The sequence below is a fragment of the Leuciscus leuciscus genome (assembly GCF_965113295.1).
Source record: "Leuciscus leuciscus genome assembly, chromosome: 5".
Lineage (NCBI taxonomy): Eukaryota > Metazoa > Chordata > Actinopteri > Cypriniformes > Leuciscidae > Leuciscus > Leuciscus leuciscus.
The window spans coordinates 17664991-17685382 of record NC_138729.1 but is presented as its reverse complement, the minus strand read 5'-3'; the positions used below and the strand labels follow the sequence as shown (position 1 = coordinate 17685382).

At 36.3% G+C, this 20392-nt stretch overlaps 1 protein-coding gene across 1 annotated transcript; it reads right to left on the bottom strand.

The window, feature by feature from the left end:
* Window positions 1-14: 14 nt before the first annotated feature.
* qsox2 (quiescin Q6 sulfhydryl oxidase 2) lies at window positions 15-18287 on the bottom strand. Its single transcript, XM_082169105.1, has 12 exons — window positions 17835-18287; window positions 12435-12535; window positions 9939-9987; window positions 9722-9827; window positions 9454-9544; window positions 5128-5273; window positions 4893-5036; window positions 4129-4258; window positions 3883-4005; window positions 3554-3704; window positions 3129-3317; window positions 15-1961 (listed from the first exon to the last, which is right to left on the bottom strand). The coding sequence occupies exons 1-12, from the start codon at window positions 18067-18069 to the stop codon at window positions 1450-1452; spliced, it is 1977 nt and encodes a 658-aa protein (XP_082025231.1). The 5' UTR covers window positions 18070-18287; the 3' UTR covers window positions 15-1449.
* Window positions 18288-20392: the final 2105 nt, after the last annotated feature.

The following is a 20392-nucleotide window of genomic DNA, read 5'->3' as shown; positions in this document are numbered from 1 at the left end:
AAGTAGTTATGAACTCAGGAATTACACATTTTTATTTGAAAGACAACTTCTTTATACAACTCCCCTGTAAGGACAAACTACATATATACAGAATACCCCCCCCCCCCCCAAAAAAAAAAAACCTTTACATAAAAATATAATTCTTAAAAGTACAGGTACAAAAAAACGTAATGGAATAATAATGGTAAAACAATGTAATTAATAGCCATTCATTTGGAGTAGCTTAGAAGGCCATGTGGACATACTGTCACAACACAGAAGCCACATTTTTTAAAAATATGCTTCATAAATATTTATCCTCAGGTCTCCATTAACACTGCTTCGATAGATAGTGAAATCATGAGCTGAACACATTACCTCAAATCAGTCCACAAATCAAATGCTGATTAAACAATAACAAAAAGTTCACAATATTAACACATTTTAATTCTGAACTTTGAATCCAGATACTGCTGTAGTGATATATTATGTTGAACAATGAATGGTCTGTGATCAGGAATCCTCTGAATACATTATAATAATCTTTTCCCTTAGGGTTCAACATATTCTAGGAGCTCTACAACAAAATGCATGAATTGTTACAGTGTCTTGGACCAGTTTTTTTTTAAATGTAAGTTCCAGTTCAAATGTATCCCTGCAATCTACAGAAAAAAAAAAAAAAAAGTTTCAACTGTTTCAATTGATGTTATAAATCCCTTGCTGCAGAGTTACACCAATAAACCACTTATGAAGCTTTTCAACCAGATTTAAAAACGTTTTTTTTTTTTTTTTTTATTGGAATTAAGCCACCTTTTCAAGTTAATAATAATAATAATGTGCCACTGTAGCTCTTCTTGTGACTTCACATGCAGAGTTAAAAAAACAAAAACACTATATAACAAGAAGCAGCCTATATAACAGATTTCAATGGACCATGAGAGTAACAAAACCAAGGGTTTTTTCCACTGGTCATTGACAGGCAGTGTTATGTTTCACTGGCTTCTCAGCTAGCGACCTTGAGTGACAGAATAAATCAAGTTTCTCAAGTGTTTTTGGACCATCAATTAGAAATATGGGGACAGAGCGACATTCAAAGAGAGCAATATACCCTATGAGAAACTAACTTAGGATATATTATTTCAATAAAAATCTAGATAAATAATGTAGAATATTCCATAAAAATATATTTTTGACCTAGATTGTTCCTTTTTACTGTAATAAAATAGTTTCTCATGTTAAATTATCCTCTCTGTTTAGGGTTGAGAAATCCTCGCTAACATCTTGTTTACACAACTAGGCCTGAGCAGAGCTTTCATCAATCATTAGTCAAGTTATTTATTACAAAATACGTCATAAAAACATCACCAACAACAACGCTCACCCCCTAAAAATTAAAATAATCAAATAAATTAAAAGTCTCCTTCAACACTTGGCACCTTATTCACAGTTTTCCATCTCAGTATTCCGCCACTATACGTAAGGCCGGTAGTTTCTGCCTTTCCATCTCTTTGAGCGAAAGCGGAAGAAGAAGAACATGAACATGAGAAAGACGCAGGAGATGGCGTAGAGCAGCACGCAGAGACTCATGTCCACGCTGGAGAATCCCAGACCCAGGAACGTCATCCCTGGTCTGGCTTCTATCTGGACACCAGAGTGCTTCTCTTCCGCACCATTGATACCAGTCCTCTTCTGATGTTTAGGAACATTCTCAGGAGAAGGTTTTAGGTTCTGGTTGAGGTGAACGTTGCTTTTAGGTTTGGTTATGGCTTTGGGTTTGTCAAGAGCCGGAGGGCCTGGCTCTGGTTGGCTGCTGCTGGAGTATTTTGGGGAGATGTTGGAAGCACCGTAGTGTTGTTTGAGGAAAGCCAGGACCATCTGTTCATCCCAGACGTGAAGGCCATCTTGCTCCTCATGGCATGTGGGACAGAGATCAGGAGTAGGCCACTGAGTCTTAGGAAACATGGGGTCCTCGCTCATTGAGCCTGCATAAAGAGTGCAATCAACTGTGAGGGTGACGTGGTTTCATGTGTCATTCTTTCTTTCCTTTCCTTCCTTTTTATTCCTCCCTCCTGGTACTTAATGTAATTTGTCCTTTTTCTTCTTTTGCCTTTTCTCTATCTTCCCTTTTCCTTTCTTTCTTTCATTTCTTTCTTTCTTTCCATTTTGCCTTTTCTTCCTTCTTTCATATGTTGCTTACCATTCTTCTAGCTTTCTCCCTTCATGTCCGTTTTCCTTTTCTCCCCCATCCAGTCCTAATTTTATTCTTTCTTCCTTTCCATATTTCATTCCTTCATCACGGTAATTTTATCTTTCTTTGTGTTTTTTTGTCTTTTCCCTTTCTTTCTTCCTGTCTTTTCTCCTTTCTTCCTTTCTGTCTCTTTTCTTTCCTTTCAGTTCTACTTTCATTATTCTCGTCTTTCCTCCCTTCTTCCCTCCTTTCTATTCCCTTTGCCTTTTCTTCCTTCATGTCATTTCTCTTTTTCTTGCTTCCAGTCATGCTTTCTCTACATTTCTCATGTCTTTTGTCCTTTCTTACTTTTTGTTATTTTTCCTTCCAGTCCTAATCCTTCTTTCTTCCTTTCCTTTTCTTTCTGTGCTTCTTTTTCCTCCTTCCTTCTTGTCTTTATTATCTACATATATTTTATTTCCCTTCTTCCTGTTCTTTTCCATCAAATCCTGATTTCATTCTGTATTCCCCTTCCCTTTCCTTTATTACTTTCTTTCACCTTTCTGGTCTCTTTCCTTTTCTCCCAGTCCTCCTTTCTTTCTCTCTTCATGTCTTATTTTGTTCCTTTCTTTCTGATTTTCTTTTTATCCATTCTTCTTTCTTGCCCTGTTTCTTCTTTCATATTTTTCTTGTTCTCAATATTGTTCTTTCTTTAATCCTACCCATTTTCCTCTTTTCCTTCAGTACAGTATTTATTTATGCAGAAATATTTTGTAACATTATGTCTTTACTGTCCCTTTTATTCAATTTAATGCATCCTTGCTGAATAAAAGTATTAATTTCTTGAAAAAACTAAACAAAACAAAAAACACGTTTTAATCAGTTGTGTATATACTATGTCACCCATGAGATGGATCAAGAACCTAAATGCACCCACATTTTGTAATGCAATCATTTTACTTTAAATCCCTTTCTGTCTTACCTGTCAGTCTTGCATTAACCTGGTTGTGCTTTCTCCACAGCCACAGTACTGCCTCATCAACAGACTTGACCTGGTTCAGAGACTCCTGAGCCATCTCTTCAAAATGCTTCCCACACTCCTGGCAACCAAAGAAGGTCCCAATGTAGCGCCGCATGGTTTGAAGCACTGCCAAGGGATCATCCTCAAACCCTGAGAAGAGGTAGGTTTAAATTAATTGTAACAATGTAGAAAAAAAACATTTACCAGATGACTGTTCTGCTTGCCACAGGCACAAACAGTGACATATATACAGTATGCTTATATTACAGAAAAATGTATACTTAAAACTTAGCTTCAATTTACTTATCTACAATCACAATTACAACTGATGAGATCTCCAATATGTTTCTGGTTTGATAAAGAGGAAGGGATTTCCCTGCTCATACCAGTGTTGGCTAAAGCGTCAGGTCGGTTGGCAGCTTGCACACTCAAAACGTGAAACAGTGTCCAGAGGGAGCAGGGATATCCTCTTAGTGCCACACTACTACCCTGGCATCCAACCCACTGCACTTGCTCACTTAGGTACAGGCCCGATATCTGAGAATGATACAAACAGAGCACTTTAAAACCACCAACAAACTGATTTATGCTCCTGTCACATACAAAAAAAATTGCTCATCAGGTAAAGAGACTTTATGAGGTATATTGAGCTTTTAATAGCAGAAGCAGCAGTGGTCTGACAATGAACAAGTTGTTTAATGGGTAACACTCTTACCCTCATTTTGTTGTTAACTAGGTCCAGAATAGCGTCATAGGGGATCTTCTCCAAAGGTAAACTGACTAGCCATTCTAACAACGTCTCAAGAAGTTTCACCACAGACTGGCGACCTGGAAATAGCTAAAATCAAAGGGGCCAAGTAAGATACAACCCTGTAAATTTTAAAGGTCTAATGAAAACAATTTCAGTGTGAGAAGACAGCTCAAGCACACAGAAAAAGTTGTGTTTGTGTTAATACACTACCTTGGCAACAACTGTTATAAAGTCCTTGAAGGTTTTTAGTTCTTCTCCTTCTAAGGTCTTGTGGGTGGCCAGTTCAACCCTCAGTAGATAATGTAAGCCAGACTCCAGATCTGCCATGTATACCTTAGACCTGAAGAAACATTAATACTGGTTACCTCGTCTTACTTAAAATTAAATCAACAGCTAGAATAAAGTTTGTGGGCATTCATTCCAACTGTTAAACTTCAGACATTTGGACTGCTTAACATTTTACTGCAAATATACACGACTGTTCAAAAGTTTGGGGTTGGTAAGATTTTAAAATGTTTTTGAAGGAAGTCTCTCAGGCTCACCTACTCTGCATTTAATTAAATACAGTAAAAACATTAATATTGTGAAATATTATCACAATTTAAAATAACTGTTTTCTTTTTGAATATATATTTAAAATGTAATTTATTCCTGTGATCAAAGCTGAATTTCCACATGATCCTTCAAAAATCATTCTAATTTGATTTGGTGCTCAAGAAATATTTATTATCATTGATGAGAATGTGCTGTTTAATATTTTTGTGGAAACTGTGATATGTTTTTAAGGATTCTCTGATGAACAGAAAGTTCAAAACAGCATTGATTTAAAATAGAAATATTGTGTGACAGCATAAATGTATTTACTGTTACTTTTGATTAATTTAATGCATCCTTTAATTTCTCAAAAAAAACAAAACAAATCTTACTGACCCCAGAGTTTTTAACCGTAGTATCTATATATAAAAAAACCTCACTTTTTAAACTCTTTCCACTCCACCTGGGTTCCCTGCCCATTATTTCCAGGCTGAGGACGCTGCAGGGATGAGGTGGACTGTATCCTGTGGACTCCAGGGAGGAGTTTTAGGAAGGAGGAGAAGAAAAAGCGTAGCCTCTTCTGACTGTTAACACAAGCAAAAATATATCAACTGTGCATATACAGGGCTTCTATTTGGTAGACAACAATGAATTTAGCAGAGGTCGTTAACGTACACATTCATCACAGTGTGTGTGCCGTTGGGATGGAAGAGGTATGCTGAGGGAACTGAACTAATCCCTAGTTTCTCCATTAGAAGTCTGTCTGAGCTCAGAGCTCTCTTCACTGCTATACCCTCATATGGCATTAGGTCCAAAATTACCTAGTTAAAAAAAAAGATAAAGCATTAAATTAGAGCATCACAATTCTAGCTGCATCACTAATTATGCCTAAAGGGATCATTTAGATCATCATCTACTCACCCACTCATCGTTCAAAACCTATGTTATTTTCCTTTTTCCATGGTACACAAAAGAAGTTTGGTTTATTGAATTGTCTAAGGCATGGGTATACTTCATTTTCTGCGTTCCACTCTGTCTCTAACACAGCATATTTATTTTATTTATTTTTTTGAATGTGAATTATATCATAAAAATAAAACTTGGTAACACTTTACAATAAAGTTTCATTTGTTGACATTAACTGAATTAGTTAACTTTAACTAAAAATGAACAATACTTCTACAGCATTTATTAAACTTAATGTTAATCTCAACATTTACTACTATATTAGATCATGTTAGTTGTTAGTTCATGTTAGATAATGCATTAACTAATGTTAACAAATGAGACCTTATTGTAAAGTGTTAACCAAAATTTAAATAAGTTTAAGACTCGTACAGCAAAATTAGACTACACCAATCAAGCTCCAAAAAGGACAAAAATGTACCTTAAAAGTGGTGTGCATATTTTCTAAAACGATACAATAGCTTTGTGTAAAATAAAACTCGGTTACTGACGTAACGCTCGTTCCTTTGATGGAGTGAACGGAGATACTGACATTAGGGGTCTTACTTGGGAGCCCCTTTTACCTCAGAGTTTTACAAAAAATGGCCAATGAAACTGGCAAGTGGAATTTGCATACCTAGCGAACCTGGCGAACTGGATTGCGTAGCCGAGTCTGATTGTCTAAATGAGCCAGCTGGATGGGCTGGGAAGCGCTAGCCAGGCTCCGTGTGAGTGGCACCAGTGGGACAACTGACATACCCGCGAAGGGGCAGCGAGAAGGAGACGAGGAAATTGAAAGTTTGGGTACCGCTGGTCAATGGAAATGAACTCTTTAAACCTTGAGGCACTATTCAGGGTTTTTTGTTTTTACCCCAAATGACGTTTTCTGAAACTGACACTTGATGTTGATATCTTGAATGATATCTGGTTGTGTGTTAGCGTGAAAAAAAAGTCACACTCAGGATGTTTCGTGGTCCAGACAATAAAATGTGATCTTGTAACATAATTGAATGTAATTTTTTTAAAACAACTGTAATATCGCTTACTTTAGTAATGTTTTTACTCTACATTTATGCAGTGTTGGGGGAATTTGAGGTATTTTTTATTTATTTATATAAATACATAAAAATTATAAAAATAATAATAATAGTATTAATGGAGAGAAATATATACTTTTTTAATATTTGTCAAATAATAAAAAAAAAATAATAATAAAAAAATCAGCCACAACACAGAATATAGAAAAAAAAAAAAATATAGAAGTGAAGTGGCAATGATACTTCAGTTCAAAAAAAACTTTGAAAAAGAGTAATTTTTTATTGTCATAGAAATTATTTTATAATGTCTTAACATAAATCTAAATAAATAAATAAAAACTTGTGAAAAGTGAAAAGATGTATACCCATGAGGAAATGGCAAATGAGCCACTGAGTAATTCTTTGAAGCCAACTACTGGCTGAAGTTGAAATTCCATGTTATTTTAATTTTAAAAGTGTTTGTTCTCCAGTTGATGGCAAGCAAGCTTCAATTAAACCATGTCATATTGTCCATGTTATCTCCATGAATGACAATGAGAAATGTGGATCTTTTTTTAAAGTGAATTTTACACAAAGATTTGTTGTTTTTTTAATAAAAAAACTACTTTTAAAAATATATGTTTTAATTTATTTATATAAACTGTAAAAAAAAATAAAATAAAATAAAATAAAAAACATTATTATGTTACAAAATCACATTTTATTGCATGGGGTCTCTGGACCCCAACATTCTGAGTTTACATTAAAAACAAATAGTGCATAAGGGTTAAACTAAAGCTTCTGGCTGTGCTGGAACAGGTGTAGAAGCCACAGTGGGACGCACTCGGAGACCAGCAGACTGGGGGCCAGGCGAGCGTTAGTATCATGCCAGGGCATGATGTGTTTGAAGGCCTCCGTCTGCTTTTGGACTGCCTTGAACTGCTGGGCAAGTGTGGGGGGACAGCTGCACTTAATGCCATAGGGTTTCCAGCAAGAGAGATTCACCTCTTTTTAAGCTCTGTGAGCGATTAGAAGAGTAATAGCTGTCAGCAACCACCAGCTCTGAAGCAAAAATCTAATGAGTGTATGCAGACCAACATCTTTTATACCCGTATGTCCGGGGGAGTGGCTAGGCATGAAAATTCCACTTGACAATTCCACTGGCCAATTTTGTAAAACTCAGAGGTGATTGGGGCTCTGAAGTAAGACCCCTAATGTCAGATATGACCTAATGTCGAACATGACTGACAGAAAGGGAACGATCTACATTTCTGTGATTTTTCACAAAAAAATCTTGCTTCCACTAGGTCTGATCTGGTCCATTCATGTTAGGAGAACTTATTTCCTTGAACATTAATCTGGGAATTTGATAGTGGCATGCTCTACCATTTGAGCTACACAGGACTTTGGTTCTGTTGTGTATCATTAATGTGCCACTTTTGATAATATTGAAGAAATCGACAGGATGAAAGGCAAAATTAACCATCTGAATAACAAATAACTAAAATTTCTATTTGTTTCTCACACAAAATCATACTGATCTGAAATAATGGTGCACAGATCATGGAAACTGGAGCCTAACAACAATCACCACATTCATATTTATTTTTCAAATCGCCCCTTGCCTCATTTGTACCAGTTTTAAACCCCATTGCACCATACTGTAAAATTACAAATAAGAATTTACATTGTGAAAGATCATCAGTGTTTCCCATTAACTACCTAGACTCTGGCGGCCCACCATAGTCTTCTCTGTGCCGCCACAATTTCACAACATATATTAAAACTTCTCATAATACCATAAAAGGTCTCCAACATTTTTTTGCACCATTGCTTTGACAAAGTCTCTGTCAAATGAAATAAATCGAAGGCGTGATATGGCTTTTTGCCCTTATCAAATCTTAAAAGAGTTTGATTAAATTAAATAAGTATTTACAGTCTGTTTGCACTGGGAAGTGTGCACTTTGCTCACGCAATACAGTGCACTCCATATATGCATGTGCTGTGAGTTTAGCTTGCATTTGGAATTGTAGCACAAGTTACTCATTTTTTATATTTGCATAATCTCCAACATTTTTGTGGACAGTTGATTACAGCGTTTCACTAGATTTATAATGAGACGCGTTTGTAAACCTGTTTTCACAGATTTTATAATATACAGGCTATTACTGTCATACGAATAATAAAAAAAATAATAATAATGATACCAATTATTATCATTATATTCTAATTGTTTGGCTTCCTAAAACATCAGTGTGAATGTAGTGATGACTGAGAAACTATATCACAACTAAAAAGAAGATCGAGTCCCCGTTAAAGTTCAGGTACAAGTCAATGCACAGACTTTTTTCTTCATTCAATTTGCACACTGAACATGGGTCGGAGATGAACTCTCAAAGTGCACCAGATTGAGGAATTTAACTTTAAAATGTACAACATTATCTTTTTATGTGAGCCCCCATAGTTTCACAAAATCCTGTTGGAAACACTGGATCATAATTTATTAGAACCTACAAAAGAAAGGCATAAAGAGTTCTTTTGTCACTAAAAAAAACATCAGTCACACCACTTACAACCAGTAAACAGAATGAGGGTTCAATGTTTCAAAGACTCAGTTCATGCATTCCCTGAGAAACAAACCCATGATTTTGCATTCCTGCTGTACAGCGATTCAGCTGAAACACAATACTTATCCTGGAATGGGCACATTACAGGCCATACACATTTAGTATCAATAAAACAAAATGGCATACACATCTGAATTAAGGCATGTGTCATCTGAAGCCGTGAATGCTTACAACAACAATTTGCCCTCAAGTGCCGCAGTATAATTCTTATGTATGATTTTATGCTTGCTACAATAAAAAAAAATAAAAAAATATATATACACATCATGCTTGAAATGAAAATTGAAATTAAAGTAATATCAGCCAATAACAATTACATTAGTGTTGAATGACATATGGGGGAGTAAATGATGACATCTGATACTTCTACACTGCTTTCCTACAAAATGTTTTGTTTTATCTGTTTTCCATACCTCTCTCCCTATATAAGAGTCTCCGTCCTCAACTATAACTGCAGTATAGAGCTCCGTTTTCTTCCCCATTAAGGACAGGATGTCCTCAGACCTGCAACAGATGACAAACACAATATTTTTCAATAGGAAACTGAGACACATTCCATTTATGTCTAGAAACTAAACAAACATCTCTAAATGTCCCTCTTGAAGCAGAACATGTTACATTTTAAACACAGATGGAATTGAACATGTAAACAATAGGAGGTAATATTGTAGATTTGGGCACCTGACAGGGTCAAGGGGAGGGCAGCCCACAGGCCAGTTTTGTCTAGTGTGGTTTTGGAGGAAGTTCACCATCAACTGCCTCACTGTCTGCAGCTCTCTGTCAGCCCCTAACAGTACACAAATAAAACAAAATCAGAAATACAAGTTAAATCCACAATAATAATCATCACTGAAATAACCATTTCAATTATAATCAGAGCAAAAATTATGAAACCCACCTCGATATGTCTTCCCCAAATCATTTGTGGTATCATGTGCCTTAAAATACTAAAAAAAGAAAAAGACATTATTCGTAAATGAAAAGTACAAAAACAACATGTCCTATGTGTGTCCATTTCAAAACCAGGCATGTTTCTGGCAATTTGGAAATTTGATAAGGGTGTAATAATACATTTGTCTACAGTATGTTACCCTGGTTTCAGGTTTACCTGACCTCAATCAGACATAAATAAGATGTGTTATAGTGTTAAAAAAACAGCTAGAAAAGAGCACAACAAAATAGAACAGAAGGCAGGAATCTTGTTTGGTTAAGTTAACTTGACACATCATTTTAAAATGCAGAGATTGCGACAGGACATTGAATAAACAGTATAAGGAACATGCTGCATGAACAAGATGCAACAGTTCTGAAAGGTTTTGTACTCTGCAAACTGTCTGACAGCTAAAGCACAGAATCTGTCAGCACGCTAATGAAATGACCATCTCATTTCAAATTAAAAAATAAATAAATAAATCAAAATTCAAATAATTTAGTCACCCTCTATAATTTACTAGTATGTTGTTAGAAACTAGTTGACTAGGAGACTATTGTAACATCCTTAATTTATGAGCTGCTTATGTTGAATGTATAGCAGAAGTTTGAGCCATTGAGATTTCACTATGGGCGGAGCTAACCAGCATAATGTGTAGTACTAGGTGTGTGTAGTATCATCTAAAACAGTGTTATTCAAATGGCGGACCTTGGTTCACCAGATTAAAGTGAGCAGCGCGTAAAAACAATGGAGTGGTTCACACCACAAGCACTCATGGTTGTTTATGGTAATGATATTTAGGAGCTGTATCTCCTAAATATTTATAATTGATAAAAATTTTATCTAGAGCCAAAAGTGCTTCATTCAAGCCCTTTCCGCTCCATGTGCGTTGCTTCTCTTGCTCCTTCGCTATGAGCTGCAGACGACGCGGTTATTTTAACAAAAGTAGCAGAAAACGAGAATGCAGAAAATAAAATAATTTCATTTGCCATACAAATGACTCTGACCGTTTAACTAAACCAGGTTTGAGACGTCTTTTTTCATACATTTAGTATTATTAATCAGCATATAAAGAGCATTTTATAATAAATGATGTTAGAATTTGGCAAATTATTTTGAGATGGCAAGGGAAGACAAAAAAACAAAACAAAACGTTTAAATTACTAGATAACTGTTTTGTCCTCATGATAAGAGTTTCGATTATTAGATTATGTACATTGTTTGTTTTAGTAGTTTATTGCTTTGAGCAAAATATAAAAAATGGTCTATTCTTTTCTTAAGTTTTCTCAGTCCCATGGCCTTCTACATGGCATAGACAAAGGTGTCTAAATGTAAAATAAATAAAAATTCCTGTTAAAACATCTGATCTAACCTTTTTATATTCATATCCATTTTTGCGAAATATTAACTTTTTTGGGTAAATTGTTGGTAAAAATTCTTAGACATCACTGTTTTGGCTCTCTGGGTCCAAGATTCTCATCTTTCATGACTATTATGAGTGTTTAGGTTTTTTCTTTTTCTTTTACAAAGTACTACAGCTGCCTTGATGGAAAAGTATAACTGTTCCAAACAAGTATTATCTGGATCTACACTGGGAAGGAAATATAGAGACCGAACCTCTTGGAACTTTAATTGAATACCCCTGGTCTACAATAATATCACAATTATTGTTTTAATGATGTGCCAGCTGACATTATCGAGTCACACAAGACGTTAATATTGTGAGTTACATTTCTGACACAATATTGTCAGTATCGTCTATTTTTACTCTATTTCGCCAACGCAATCACAGCAGAACTGCTGTGCATCTCTGAGCAACACACTTAACTGAATGAGTCAGTGTTTTGAAACAAATCGGGTGAGTGAATGATTCAATGACCCAGTTAAGATTCATTTTTAAAGTATTTTTTAAAGGCCCACTGAAGTGCCTTGGAATGCACAGCTTTGTATGATGTGTTGAGGTAATTTCCACTGAAACGGAAGCTAAGGCAGGACATATTGAATGGCCCCTCCCCCTTTTCAAATAGCCAATAGCTTTTAGTTTAGCTCACAGACTGAAAGTCGTACTTGACAGCACCATGGAACCGAATCCAAGCGCTGATGATATGTTATATTCTAGAGCATTTGATTGGACAGCAGATGTGATGAGCAGCTGAAGTCCGCTGTGATGTAATAAAAATCTGTGATCCATTTTAGCGGAAGTGAGACACTAAGTTTTGAATGCTTATATCTCCTAAATGCGAATTTTGTCATGGTTTTGGAACACACCAGCTTATTCATAACCTCAAGGCTAAGCTATTCATACTAAAAGCTAAAAAACGTAATAAAAAAAAAACGTAATTTTGATTTCAGGGGGCCTTTAAAATGATTTTGGCAATATCCCAAGCCCCTAGTTAAGACTCAGATTTATTGTATAGGTTTAATCTGTTGAACGAATAAATAGCACAATTTGCACAAACATACTCTGAAGGTGGGGTAGAAGTGGATTCCAAACTCCTTACAGATGTCGAAGTTCTTCTCATGAGCACAATCCAGAACTCCAATACGAATGGCCTGTGCCCAGTCTATATGAGTAGAGAGACATGTCACATATTTCAAAAACACATATAAACTTAAAGATATAGTTAACCCAAACATTTTGTCGTCAATTACTAGCTCACCCTCATGTTGTTTCAAACCCATAAGACTGTCCCTCCACCAAAACTGACTACAAGAAGTTCATAAAAAGATCATAAAAGTAATCCATATGAAACGAGCGGTTTAATCCAAATCTTCTAAATATACCCAATCACTTTATATGATTAATAAATTTAATTTATGCTTTCATTCACATATAAACTCATCACATAGTTCACCTTCTGAACTTTTTGAAACGTCAAAGTTTTGGTGAAAAGGACTTTCAATGGAGGGACAGAAATCTCTCTGTCATTAAAAAATATCTTCAATTGTGTTTGAGGATGAACAAATGATTTAGGGGGCTGGAAAGACATGAGAGTAAGTAAATAATGACAGAATTTTCATTTTTGGGTGAACTATCACCAAAATCAAATATTCCTATTTTATATTAAGTGTCTTTAACTAATATTTACTAACATTTAAATTAACCATTTGATACAATGCACTTATTGTGTACATACATGTTTTTACATTGTACTTATATTTAAAAAAAATACCTGCAAGTACTAACAGCTATAAATTAATTTCTGTAATTACATCTATAATTACACTGTTGATGCTTCTCTTACACTTTAACCCACCCTTAAACTGAACCATACCCATACCATGAAACCTGTCCCTAACCTTACCCGTATCCCACCTCAATAGCATCAAAAGTGTTTTTGCAATACAACATGAACACAATATGAAAATGTTTTATGCAAGTATGTAGTAGTTAAAGATACAATATAAAGTGTGACCAATAATATGAGTGATAAAGCACCAAATGATATCAATACTTGAATGAAATGTCTAAAAAGAACATTATTAAACAGAAATAAAGGCATACAGCTGCAATGCAAAGAGGTAAATGAGCGTTTGTAGAGACTTGAGCCTAGTTATGTTACTTGTTTGTGTTGTATAACACATGCTGACGTCCACGCTAAAATGTCTTATCGGTATTGGCACCCCGAACAGCTGCCAGATAGCCTAAGTGGACAGGAACTCTGGCAGGAAGCCTAAAATCATTTGATGCATAACGTGGTTTTGAAATCTGACATCAGAAACGTAGATATTAGGTCTCTCACTAAAACTTTGTGAGACGAAATATAGTCTTACTCCCTCAAAGCAAGATTTTATACCATGCATACACAGTTTCTGGAGCCAGGTGGTTTGTTTTCAATGCAAACTCATAAACTCTGAACAGCTGTAAAACCTGTCTCCGAAAGATGAAACAGATGGGGTGTGATGAAAGCAGCTTTTTTAAAAATGTTTGGATGAGAGAGAGGAGGGACAGCCGGGAGCACTTTATCCCTCTATTCTTCACCTGAGGGTGGGACACTGTGGGTTTTAGGATGTGTGGGGGAATGCACAGCGGGGTTGCGTCCTCACAATAGGGACATCTGACCCTCATTGTGAAGGTAACAGCTGGTAGGCGGCCACTCGCGAGCCACCCAGCCGACAGCTTGTGCCAACAAAGGCAGACTGAAAGCATTCAACAGAAGACGTGTCCTCGCAACGTTAGTCATCCAAAGGCCACAATCATCTAGTCCTTTTTCCCAGTCCACTGGAGAAGAAAAGCAAGGCATGGCATTCCAGAACATATATACCGTATGATATGATAATGACACATATATTTATGAGTCAACAGTACTCCGGTAATTCTTAAATTAATTTCAAACAAAAAAACAAAAAACAACACATAAATATGGTAGAGAGAATATGGTAATCATTCAGTTCCATATAGTCCAAAAAATATGCATGCCCATTGCCAATTGAAAATATCGGATTTAAAATCCCATTCAAACATTAAAAAATAAATGCTTTGAGGATTTTTAATAATAATAATAATAATAAAACAAAGAGAAGTTATGTAAAATGAAGAAATATTTCAAGGGATAGTTCATCCAAAAATACATATTCTGTCATTATTTTTTTATATTTTGAGAAATGTCTTGGTGGATTTTATTTATTTTGTCCATACAGTGGAAAAAAAATGGTCACCGAAACAGTTAAGTTACCAACATTCTTCTAAATATCTTATTTTTTGTTCCACAGAAAAACAATCATAATAGTCACACAAGTTTGGAATGAATTGAGGGTAGGTACATTTTGGTAGAATATACATTTTTGGGTGAACAATTCCTTAAGATTCATATTTTAGCTTCCCTTGACTATATAATTTAAATAAACTAAATCTAATTAGTAGCAACAAAAATGGTCGCTGAAATGAAAAAAAATGGAACCAACCAACTAAAAACTCACTACTGATCTCAGACTTTGAACGTCACTGTAGGTCACAATCCCTTTACCATGGTGCCGCCATTTTCGGAAGGGTCGTAAAGCAGCAAACACCAGTGAGAGAGACCGCTGAAGCTGGGAGAGAGAACTGACCCTCCCTAATTTCACAGCTTTACCACTTTTAGCATCTTTGCGACAAAGGTGTTAAACGCATTCGCCCTTATTTAGATTGAATGTGTCAGTCTACAGTGACCTTTCAATTGCCGTCATCCTTCACTGCACCCAACACAAGTGGCTTCCTCCAGAACACCATCAGTCCTTTAGCTCAGAGCACGGCAGACACGTAGCGCTACTGTCTAAGCATTTTTATTAGCAATTAGGCTGGTCTTGTAGCTCTGAGAGTTAATGCTAATCTCATTATTTATTCAGAATGGCTTTGGAAGCCACAGCTTGATAGAGGTGGGCTCTCCCCATCCACAATCCCTGATATGATTGTAAAGTGCTTTGGATGTACAGTAGATATGAAAGTGCTATATAAATGCCTCATTCATTCATCCAACTAGAGCTGCTAAGAGAAGCACTCCAATATTTGGGTCTGAGTGGTCTAAACCTCTAAAATCAAATTCATCAGCAGGAAACTTTTGGTAGGGTTACGTGTGTTGAGTTCTTGTTTTTAGATCATGCAAAATATCAGAACCTTAAAACCACTAATGTTATTTGTATATCAGGGTTGACATGTTGCGCTTGAAGTACCCCACATCACATTCATGTTCTCTGATGTTGGTTACTGGTCACATCATGACATGCATGTAAAAAAAAAAAAGATTTATTCATTTTGGTAGATGTTATATTTTATTTTATTTAAAATGTGTATGATTTAACTAATGATTAGCTTAGCTTTTGATAAATTCACAAACCACCTGCAGTTCCTGCACAAACACAAACTTTGTGGTTTGACTTTTTAAACATGTTTCTGACTTTTGATTATTTATTTTTAATTATTGTATAATTATCATGCAGTTATGATGAGAGAATTTGTACTTGCATCTATTATACTGCAAGACTAATTAAAAGATTAGTTCACCTGAAACTGAAAATTCTGTCATCACTTACTCACCCTCATCTCATTACAAACCTGTATAGCTTTCTACCTGCAGTATTGACAATATTGTGAATAACCTATATAGTCTTTCATCTAACACTAAAGGGGAAAAACTGAATAAATATAATCATCACTCTTTTTATGCAGTTACAATGAACAAGCACTGGAATATTCAAACTTCTAAAATATGGGTTCTTCTACTTCTAAGGGCTGTGTATCGCCAAGATGTCGCTGGCGATACGATACGTATCACGATACAGGGGTTACAATACGATATATTGCGATACACTGCAATCCTGTAAGAAAGCCAATTTAATTCTAGATTTCATTTTCTTTTGTTGTTTTTTTTTATTTTAGAAAAACTATTATAAAGTACATGCATAAAACCTGTTTAATTGTTTAGTAAAAACTGTTTATTTTATTTGAACAGAACAGTTAGTGGGATGATCTGCACTTATAACAACTAATTTAAAAATACTAAAGTGCTTGCAGGATTCCCTTTCAGTGATAAAAAAAAAGAAAAAAAGTTAAAGTCGGCATGAAACGGAAGTTGCAATTGTTTTTTCTTCTCTATTGTGACGTATAGCCGAGTGAAACGACTTCACAAATAAGAAAAATTGTAGGGTGAGACGTAATTTTTGTCCATCAGGAATTGACTGGCTCTTTGGATCGTGATCAGAGAAGAGATGTTGCAAGAGGGATGAGAAGTTACTTGGATTAAAGATTAGGAGGGCACATGAATTTTTAGAATATGATGTGCATTGTGTCACATAATTTATAATAAATTCTGCAATATTCCATAAAAACTAAGAAGTCAAGTCAAGTCACCTGTATTTATATAGCGCTTTTACAATACAGATAGTTTCAAAGCACCTTTACAGAGATAACAGGAAAATAATGCAACAAAGTTTGTTTCTCCTGTACAGCAGTTCTAGAAGAAAATAGTCCAGCTTAAGTAAGTTCAGTGATGATTCATTTTTGTTGTAAAAAAATGTATTAATTTAGTTAATTTATATATGTATATAGCCACTCTGGAGAAAACAATGATGTCATTGCCAAGCTCAGTTCTCATATATTGGTGTCAATGCAGGCAGATCCATAATATTGATGAATATTAAAACATCACTTAAAGTAAATATATTGTACACTACCTGGAGACATGTATCTAATAAGAGTGTGTGTTGTGGGTTAAAATTAAGGCCTTGGTCGCAGTGATAAATACAGATAACAGCCAGCAACACCTGTGGATTTACATGCAGGTGTATAAACAAACCGGGGATTATCGACTTTCCATGTGTGTACTTAAGGCCAAATGCACAAAAACACTGTAAGCCTAATTAAACACACGTGACAATGTACAAGGAGATATTATCATCATAGGATAGCCTAGTTATGGTAGTACAAGACAAACAACTCTATCAGGAAAAAAACTAAATAACCAAACAAGTAGCCTACTGTGTCAATACTCTAATTCTGGAAATTAATCGTGGCAGTTCCATGTTTGGACATCGATCATGGCAATGTCCAATTCAAGCACTTTGAATTGCTATAGTGTATGAAATGTGCTATATAAATAAACGTGCCTTGCCTTGCCTTGCAATACCACGTCTACTGACAGTAAGTGATAGTACCATGGTATTCTTGGATAATTCAATATGGTTATCAATCACGGTGCCACGGAATATATAAAAAGTACCATGGTAACGTTACTACCATATTGTACCACCTCCACAGTAAGGGCGATCATCCCAAATTAACTCTGTCAGTACTATTCCTTGGAAACACGATGTGTGCCTGAAGTGTATGCCTCGATACTGTGTTCTTCCTCAAAAGAGTAAACAGGAAGAGGATCAAAATCCACCTACCCTTCACGTCGCCGGCCAGTGCTTTCCATGTAGGCGAGTACTGGATACAGTGGCCACACCACGACGAGTAGAACTGAAGCAGCCAGGCGCTGGAGGAGTTGGACACGGACTGCTTCAGGCTGTCGCTGCTCAGTATAACCACTGGGTCCTCTTCAGTGTACAATCGAGCTGGCTGACCCTGTCCGAAAAGCAGCCCCATCAGAATACTGATCTTAACGCAGAACGCAACAGCCATTTGAGGCGATGAAGGAAACGCCGTTCAATTTGAAGCCACACACATAAATGAATTCTCTACATTCGGAGTGATTCTGCTCGCTCAACTGGATGACTACATTTAGTAGAGACGTGAGTCTTCTAGAGCTTTGTCACTGCGCTGCGAGAACGCAGACGCTTATCTTGCGCATCATATCTGCGTTTGGTCGACGCATAACATGAGGCGCCGTTGACTGAATTATTATGGTAGCATACTCTAGTCTAATGCAAGCAAAAATAAGCTATTTATATTATTATTTTTTTTAAAACATTCACCACAAATGTTGCTAAGAATGAAATACATTTCACCTTGATTGTATAAGGTACACAAACTTATAGATTTTTTTTGTAAATCAATAAAATGATTAGAAGAATGATTAAAGCTGCAATCCGTAGTTTTTCCTCTTTGTCGCCATCTCTGTTCGAAATCTGCAATTGCAGTTATTTGCGGAATTATCAACTTTACGTGGGTTGTACATTGGCATGAAACAGCGCGGATGAATCCAATGTTTTGAGGTGAGTGTGCGGCTGTCAATCACTGCGCCGGTGTGGATACTGTCATTCAGAATCACAGAATATACTTTTTGTATGACCAATATTAGAATTTTCAACGGAAAATGACGTCTGAACAAGTAACATCCACTTTTGTTCTGATCAACTGGGGGGGGAAAGCATTGCAGTAAATCACGCTGATTAAATCTAACGATCGCTTATCATATCATGTCAAACCGTGCAAATCATAGAAGAGCAGTTATTTTGTACAAACAAATAACAATCATAGTGCTATGAAATAAACGGTGTATGAACGGAATCCCTGTTATGCATAAACGTGTTATAATAAAAGGAAAATTTTCACTTTACCGATCTGATTCAGATCCAATAATGTTACTTGACAACGGAGGAGGCGGGTTTGATTTTCTTGGAGTGGAGGTGAATTGCTCCCTCTCATAGCTAGCACAAAATAATTCATATTTACCATAATAGCAAAACGAGAAAGCCACAACAAAGGAAACTCCGTTACTGTGTAAATTAAGCGAACAAGTGCTCTACTGTTACGTAATTAAACTATTGAAATGTCTTACCTGTCTAGCAAAAAAAAGTTAACGCCATCTTTCAAAAGCCCTGCCGATGTTTGTCCTTGTTTTCGCATGGCCCGGTTGCAGTCTCTTTTTTTCTCTAGCCACTCCGAAGTCCGAAGTCTTTTGGGTTTTACAACTGGTGAATTTCCAGTTGTCACTGGTGATTGTCGTTTGAAACATTCTGGATCCGCTATAAGTTTAATTATTTCAAGTGCTGTGAGAAAAGGCTATAAATCTACACCTCGAACATCCTCACACGCAATATTGCCTACTTGCCGAGACTCCTTCTTTATGTGTACAGATGTGACGTAATGACGCAAAGACATGCTCGAATTTCCCGCGGAAATCCACCATTACCACTGGAATTAAAATCATTATTAAAAGCTAACCGATTTGAATCGAGCTAAGGCAAGCAGATAGTTTTGAACACTGGCTGGTTATGTTTTTATTATTATTATTTTGGATAGCTAACTAAACACAAGGTGTAATGATTTCATCCACTGGAGGCAAGTTGTAGAGAACCCAAATGCAACTTTATTTACAAAACATGAGCAAACATGAGCAAACATTAAACAAAGGCATGACGAGGCATGGAACTCAAAAACAAGAACAAGAACAATGACAGGGAAACAATCAATACTCCACAAAGAGGCAAGGGCAAACATGAGAGCTTAAATACACAGACAAATTACAAGACAAGGAACACCTGTGAACAATGATCAGACGATTAACCAATGACAAGACACATGTCAGGATCACATGACAAACAGGGAATCACATGACAAGACACAGAAACATGACAATAGGCTTGTTCGACTTCATGCAGCTCTGCGCAGACCGATCGGCGGCTGACTTGAAGCAGTGCATGCCGGTTAGAAATTTTTGTCCGACTTGATACAGCGCCGATGCCACGTGACTGTGACGTATGCCATCAAAGTACCGCGAGAGCGATTCGAGAGTGATTCGAGAGTAGCCGGAGAACTCAGCAAGCGCAGCTTCTCAAGAGCGGCTGCACTGGGCTGCAGGAGGGCTGATGACGACACAGCTGTTCCACGATTGGCCGGACTCACCGCATGACAACGATCACGTGTGTTTCGTGTTTATTCGAACACCTTTAGTTCATCTAAAGCTCACAAATCAGTTTTTTATAACAGTAAACACTCTTTTCATGTCGTTGCGATGTTATATTGTGTCATGTTTATCAAATTAAAACTGATTAAAAAACGT